The sequence below is a fragment of the Oncorhynchus gorbuscha genome, linkage group LG06, assembly GCF_021184085.1.
Source record: "Oncorhynchus gorbuscha isolate QuinsamMale2020 ecotype Even-year linkage group LG06, OgorEven_v1.0, whole genome shotgun sequence".
NCBI classification, from domain to species: Eukaryota; Metazoa; Chordata; class Actinopteri; order Salmoniformes; family Salmonidae; genus Oncorhynchus; species Oncorhynchus gorbuscha.
Window position 1 is genome coordinate 4569428 of NC_060178.1, and position 7770 is coordinate 4577197.

A 7770-nucleotide genomic window follows, 5' to 3' on the forward strand; every position below is an offset into this window, starting at 1 on the left:
GACTGTCGGTGGTGGTGGTTAGTGGGACTGTCGGTGGTGGTGGTTAGTGGACTGTCGGTGGTGGTGGTTAGTGGACTGTCGGTGGTGGTGGTTAGTGGGACTGTCGGGTGGTGGTGGTTAGTGGGACTGTCGGTGGTGGTGGTTAGTGGACTGTCTGGGTGGTGGTGGTGGTTAGTGGGACTGTGGTGGTGGTGGTGGTTAGTGGGACTGTCGGTGGTGGTGGTGGTTAGTGGGACTGTCGGTGGTGGTGGTTAGTGGGACTGTCGGTGGTGGTGGGTGGACTGGTGGTTGGTTAGTGGACTGTCGGTGGTGGTGGTTAGTGGGACTGTCGGTGGTGGTGGTTAGTGGGACTGTCGGTGGTGGTGGTTAGTGGGACTGTCGGTGGTGCTGGTTAGTGGACTGTCGGTGGTGCTGGTTAGTGGACTGTCGGTGGTGGTGGGTGGTGGTGGTTAGTGGACTGTCGGTGGTGGTGGTTAGTGGGACTGTCGGTGGTGGTGGTTAGTGGGACTGTCGGTGGTGGTGGTTAGTGGGACTGTCGGTGGTGGTGGTTAGTGGACTGTCGGTGGTGGTGGTTAGTGGGACTGTCGGTGGTGGTGGTGGTTAGTGGACTGGGTCGGTGGTGGTGGTTAGTGGGACTGTCGGTGGTGGTGGTTAGTGGGACTGTCGGTGGTGGTGGTTAGTGGGACTGTCGGTGGTGGTGGTTAGTGGGACTGTCGGTGGTGGTGGTTAGTGGGACTCGGTGGTGGTGGTTAGTGGACTGTCGGTGGTGGTGGTTAGTGGGACTGTCGGTGGTGGTGGTTAGTGGGACTGTCGGTGGTGGTGGTGGTGGTTAGTGGACTGTCGGTGGTGGTGGTTAGTGGACTGTCGGTGGTGGTGGTTAGTGGGACTGTCGGTGGTGGTGGTTAGTGGGACTGTCGGTGGTGGTGGTTAGTGGACTGTCGGTGGTGGTGGTTAGTGGGACTGTCGGTGGTGGTGGTTAGTGGACTGTCGGTGGTGGTGGTTAGTGGACTGTCGGTGGTGGTGGTTAGTGGGACTGTCGGTGGTGGTGGTTAGTGGGACTGTCGGTGGTGGTGGTTAGTGGGACTGTCGGTGGTGGTGGTTAGTGGGACTGTCGGTGGTGGTGGTTAGTGGGACTGTCGGTGGTGGTGGTTAGTGGACTGTCGGTGGTGGTGGTTAGTGGACTGTCGGTGGTGGTGGTTAGTGGACTGTCGGTGGTGGTGGTTAGTGGACTGTCGGTGGTGGTGGTTAGTGGACTGTCGGTGGTGGTGGTTAGTGGACTGTCGGTGGTGGTGGTTAGTGGGACTGTCGGTGGTGGTGGTTAGTGGGACTGTCGGTGGTGGTGGTTAGTGGGACTGTCGGTGGTGGTGGTTAGTGGGACTGTCGGTGGTGGTGGTTAGTGGGACTGTCGGTGGTGGTGGTTAGTGGGACTGTCGGTGGTGGTGGTTAGTGGGACTGTCGGTGGTGGTGGTTAGTGGACTGTCGGTGGTGGTGGTTAGTGGACTGTCGGTGGTGGTGGTTAGTGGGACTGTGGGTGGGACTGTGGTGGTTAGTGGACTGTCGGTGGTGGTGGTTAGTGGACTGTCGGTGGTGGTGGTTAGTGGGACTGTCGGTGGTGGTGGTTAGTGGGACTGTCGGTGGTGGTGGTTAGTGGTTAGGACTGTCGGTGGTGGTGGTTAGTGGGACTGTCGGTGGTGGTGGTTAGTGGGACTGTCGGTGGTGGTGGTTAGTGGGACTGTCGGTGGTGGTGGTTAGTGGGACTGTCGGTGGTGGTGGTTAGTGGGACTGTCGGTGGTGGTGGTTAGTGGGACTGTCGGTGGTGGTGGTTAGTGGGACTGTCGGTGGTGGTGGTTAGTGGACTGTGGGACGGTGGTGGTGGTTAGTGGGACTGTCGGTGGTGGTGGTTAGTGGACTGTCGGTGGTGGTGGTTAGTGGGACTGTCGGTGGTGGTGGTTAGTGGACTGTCGGTGGTGGTGGTTAGTGGGACTGTCGGTGGTGGTGGTTAGTGGGACTGTCGGTGGTGGTGGTTAGTGGGACTGTCGGTGGTGGTGGTTAGTGGGACTGTCGGTGGTGGTGGTTAGTGGGACTGTCGGTGGTGGTGGTTAGTGGGACTGTCGGTGGTGGTGGTTAGTGGGACTGTCGGTGGTGGTTAGTGGACTGTCGGTGGTGGTGGTTAGTGGGACTGTCGGTGGTGGTGGTTAGTGGGACTGTCGGTGGTGGTGGTTAGTGGGACTGTCGGTGGTGGTGGTTAGTGGGACTGTCGGTGGTGGTGGTTAGTGGGACTGTCGGTGGTGGTGGTTAGTGGATGATAGATTCTGAGTATAAAGACGAGTGGCCATTTTTAAACAATTAAATGTATGGAATCTGAAGCATATTTCTAAGGATAATTTGTCCCATTTTAGCTGATGTTTTATCCAAAGCGACTTACATAGTCATGCATACATTTCTCTTATGGGAAGGGCGCAGCGGGAATCGAACCCGAGCGCCAAGCTTTACCAGCTGTTCGCAGAGGGCCTTCAGTACGTGTTTTCTGTCTGTAGATCCGATGCTTGACTTGGACATCCAGGAGCTGGCTAACCTGACGGCTGGGGACGCGGACGTGGAGAACTTCGAACGCCTCTTCACCAAACTGAAGGAGATGAAAGGTATCTGGCTGGAGACGCAAGGCAGTGCACTACTGGCACCCTAATCCCTACACAGTGCACTACTGGCACCCTAATCCCTACACAGTGCACTACTGGCACCCTATTCCCTACACAGTGCACTACTGGCACCCTATTCCCTACACAGTGCACTACTGGCACCCTAATCCCTACACAGTGCCCTACTGGCACCCTAATCCCTACACAGTGCACTACTGGCACCCTATTCCCTACACAGTGCACTACTGGCACCCTATTCCCTACACAGTGCACTACTGGCACCCTAATCCCTACACAGTGCACTACTGGCACCCTAATCCCTACACAGTGCACTACTGGCACCCTATTCCCTACACAGTGCACTACTGGCACCCTATTCCCTACACAGTGCACTACTGGCACCCTATTCCCTACACAGTGCACTACTGGCACCCTAATCCCTACACAGTGCACTACTGGCACCCTAATCCCTACACAGTGCACTACTGGCACCCTATTCCCTACACAGTGCACTACTGGCACCCTATTCCCTACACAGTGCACTACTGGCACCCTATTCCCTACACAGTGCACTACTGGCACCCTAATCCCTACACAGTGCACTACTGGCACCCTAATCCCTACACAGTGCACTACTGGCACCCTATTCCCTACACAGTGCACTACTGGCACCCTATTCCCTACACAGTGCACTACTGGCACCCTAATCCCTACACAGTGCACTACTGGCACCCTAATCCCTACACAGTGCACTACTGGCACCCTAATCCCTACACAGTGCACTACTGGCACCCTAATCCCTACACAGTGCACTACTGGCACCCTAATCCCTACACAGTGCACTACTGGCACCCTAATCCCTACACAGTGCACTACTGGCACCCTAATCCCTACACAGTGCACTACTGGCACCCTAATCCCTACACAGTGCACTACTGGCACCCTAATCCCTACACAGTGCACTACTGGCACCCTAATCCCTACACAGTGCACTACTGGCACCCTAATCCCTACACAGTGCACTACTGGCACCCTAATCCCTACACAGTGCACTACTGGCACCCTAATCCCTACACAGTGCACTACTGGCACCCTAATCCCTACACAGTGCACTACTGGCACCCTAATCCCTACACAGTGCACTACTGGCACCCTAATCCCTACACAGTGCACTACTGGCACCCTAATCCCTACACAGTGCACTACTGGTAGATGTTGGCTCAATTGTAAACCTTAAATGTACAGCGTGCTATAGAGGTTTCTGATTGGATCCAGCGTGCTGTAGAGGTTTCTGATTGGATCCAGCGTGCTGTAGAGGTTTCTGATTGGATCCAGCGTGCTGTAGAGAGGACTCTGATTGGATCCAGCGTGCTGTAGAGAGGACTCTGATTGGATCCAGCGTGCTGTAGAGAGGACTCTGATTGGATCCAGCGTGCTGTAGAGAGGACTCTGATTGGATCCAGCGTGCTGTAGAGAGGACTCTGATTGGATCCAGCGTGCTGTAGAGGTTTCTGATTGGATCCAGCGTGCTGTAGAGAGGACTCTGATTGGATCCAGCGTGCTGTAGAGAGGACTCTGATTGGATCCAGCGTGCTGTAGAGAGGACTCTGATTGGATCCAGCGTGCTGTAGAGAGGACTCTGATTGGATCCAGCGTGCTGTAGAGAGGACTCTGATTGGATCCAGCGTGCTGTAGAGAGGACTCTGATTGGATCCAGCGTGCTGTAGAGCGGTTTTTGATTGCATCCCGGCCTTGGTTGTCATTAACAACCTCTGTATATTACAGAACAATGTCATGCGATATTGCCGTTCTGTTTTTCTCTCTACAGATAAGGCTTCATGGCTACCTCCTGAACAGAGGAAACTCCATGCCGAGAAGGTAGCTTCACCCCTAAACACAACCATTTTAAAATGTTACACCCCCATTTTTTTTTTAAATCAAATTATATTCATACTTGGTTCTTCTGACTGTCGGTGTCAAACTGTAAATGTCCTCTTGTCATCTGTGTAGATTTTGTGTTTCTTCATCCTGTCCTGGCGGAGGACCAGGGCTAATAAACCCTGTAATGTCCTCTTGTAATCTGCATAATGTTGATTGCGGCCAAATGCCTGAAACCTGATTACTTGCTCTGCAGGTTGCCAAGGCGTTTTGGACGGCAATCGGAGGAGACCAGGATGAGATAGAAGGCCTGTCGTCAGGGGAGGAGAGTTAAGGGGAGACTGAGGAGTCACGCTCTTCCTTGCTGTCCCCAGTCCTCCCCTTGCTGTCCCCAGTCCTCCCCTTGCTGTCCACAGTCCTCCCTTGCTGTCCCCAGTCCTCCCCTTGCTGTCCCCAGTCCTCCCTTGCTGTCCCCAGTCCTCCCCTTGCTGTCCCCAGTCCTCCCCTTGCTGTCCCCAGTCCTCCCCTTGCTGTCCCCAGTCCTCCCCTTGCTGTCCCCAGTCCTCCCCTGTCCCCAGTCCTGCTGTCCCCAGTCCTCCCCTTGCTGTCCCCAGTCCTCCCCTTGCTGTCCCCAGTCCTCCCCTTGCTGTCCCCAGTCCTCCCCTTGCTGTCCCCAGTCCTCCCCTTGCTGTCCCCAGTCCTCCCTTGCTGTCCCCAGTCCTCCCCTTGCTGTCCCCAGTCCTCCCCTTGCTGTCCCCAGTCCTCCCCTTGCTGTCCCCAGTCCTCTCCTTCCTGGGGCTCCTCCCCTTCCTGTCTCCAGTCCTCTCCTTCCTGGGGCTCCTCCCCTTCCTGTCTCCAGTCCTCCCCTTCCTGGGGCTCCTCCCCTTCCTGGGGCTCCTCCCCTTCCTGGGGCTCCTCCCCTTCCTGGGGCTCCTCCCCTTCCTGTCTCCAGTCCTCCCCTTCCTGTCTCCAGTCCTCCCCTTCCTGGGGCTCCTCCCCTTCCTGTCTCCAGTCCTCCCCTTCCTGGGGCTCCTCCCCTTCCTGGGGCTCCTCCCCATCCTGGGGTTTTATTCACTAGGAAGCAAACAGAACAATAGGAACTTTTTATTTTTTGTTGCAAAACATTTCACGTTGTAAAATGTTTCTCTACGGTGTTAGACTAATGAATATACGCCTGGTCTGCTCCCAACTCAGGAACCGTGGACGATTGAGTAGAGACTGGGAGGGACTCTGGCCAGGTTGAAGAGAGGGGAGTGCTTATCGTCATATTATCAATTATTAGTTTGTCTCTTCCACATTTATTTATTTTGTGACACTATCGAAAAGCTAGCTTGGTTCCCAGATCTGTTTAGTGCCATCTTCCCAACCTAATGACCATACTGAAGGAGCTGGCAAGTCTGGACAAACATCTGGGACCAGGCTAGTAAGCTGTGGGGTGTCCAGTCTGCCCAGGTTCTGGAAGAGACTGAAAAGACTGGCTGTTCCATGGATGTTTAATTAGGATGTTTGGAGTTCATGTGTTTATCCCTGGTAAAAATACAAAAAACATTGAGACCTTGAGACCTAAGAGGAGGGGTGGGCCCCCGGGAGAGGTTTGGAACGGCTGAGGGGGGGGCCCCGGGGAGAGGTTTGGAACGGCTGAGGGGGTCCCACCTGGGGAGAGGTTTGAACGGCTGAGGGGTGGGCCCCGGGAGAGGTTTGGAACGGCTGAGGGGGTCCCACCTGGGGAGAGGTTTGGAACGGCTGAGGGGGGTCCCACCTGGGGAGAGGTTTGGAACGGCTGAGGGGGGTCCCACCTGGGGAGAGGTTTGGAACGGCTGAGGGGGGTCCCACCTGGGGAGAGGTTTGGAACGGCTGAGGGGGGTCCCACCTGGGGAGAGGTTTGGAACGGCTTAGGGGGTTTGGAATGGCTGAGGGAGGGGGCCCCGGGGAGAGGTTTGGAACGGCTGAGGGAGGGGGCCCGGGGAGAGGTTTGGAACGGCTGAGGGAGGGGGGCCCGGGGAGAGGTTTGGAACGGCTGAGGGGGGGCCCGGGGGAGAGGTTTGGAACGGCTGAGGGAGGGGGCCCCGGGGAGAGGTTTTGGACACCACTGAGTGGGGGGCCCGGGAGAGGTTTTGGACACCACTGAGTGGGGGCCCGGGGAGAGGTTTGGACACCCCTGCTGTAGAATATGGATATATTGTGTTTTGTCCTTTTTGTTTGATCGTTGTTCTGGGTTCCACAGTCACCTTGTAGAAAAGTTACAAAAAATAAAGTGATGTGCCTTTTTAATGTAATCATTAGCAAGACATTACAATTACACTCTGTCTGATTAAAGACCTAAATAAATCAATCATTAACTGGTGTGCGTTTTGTATGATGTAACACAAGTGGCACCAAATCACTGATCAATTATTAGTTTGTCTCTTCCACATTTTTTATTTTTTATTTTGTGACACTATCAAAAAGCTAGCTTGGTTCCCAGATCCCCCCCCCCCCCCCCAAGGAAGTGAAAATAAACTTTGGCATATTCTCCAACATCCAACATATTCTCCCCCCCCAGTCTAAGGGTCCATTCAATCTGCATTGTGGAAATATATGCTTTACAGTGTGATTGAAATTTAAAGGAAATGTTCTTCCTTTAGTGGAGATCCAATCTCTACAGCACGCTGGATCCAATCAGAAACCTCTCTACAGCACGCTGGATCCAATCAGAAACCTCTCTACAGCAGGCTGGATCCAATCAGAAATCTCTACAGCATGCTGGATCCAATCAGAAACCTCTCTACAGCACGCTGGATCCAATCAGAAACCTCTCTACAGCATGCTGGATCCAATCAGAAATCTCTCTACAGCATGCTGGATCCAATCAGAAACTCTCTACAGCATGCTGGATCCAATCAGAAATCTCTACAGCATGCTGGATCCAATCAGAAACCTCTCTACAGCATGCTGGATCCAATCAGAAACCTCTACAGCACGCTGGATCCAATCAGAAACCTCTACAGCACGTTGGATCCAATCAGAAACCATAATGACACCCCTGTACTAGGAGAGAGGAGCCGGTAACCATAATGACACCCCTGTACTAGGAGAAGACCCAGTAACCATAACAACATCCCTGTACTAGAAGGAGTCAAAACCCAGTAACCATAATGACACCCCTGTACTAGGAGGAGAGAAGACCCAGTAACCATAATGACACCCCTGTACTAGGAGAGAGGAGCCGGTAACCATAATGACACCCCTGTACTAGAAGGAGAGAAGCCCAGTA

The 7770-nt window shown here is 54.3% G+C and overlaps 1 protein-coding gene across 1 annotated transcript in view; it reads left to right on the top strand.

The window, feature by feature from the left end:
• aagab (alpha and gamma adaptin binding protein) overlaps positions 1-4934 on the top strand; it is a 21748-nt gene extending 16814 nt beyond the window's left edge. Inside the window, exons 8-10 of the mRNA XM_046352140.1 lie at positions 2538-2642; positions 4468-4517; positions 4774-4934. Coding sequence (XP_046208096.1) covers positions 2538-2642; positions 4468-4517; positions 4774-4851 — 233 coding nt within the window. The 3' untranslated portion in view covers positions 4852-4934. The remainder of the gene's footprint in view (positions 1-2537; positions 2643-4467; positions 4518-4773) is intronic.
• The last annotated feature ends 2836 nt before the right edge of the window (positions 4935-7770 follow it).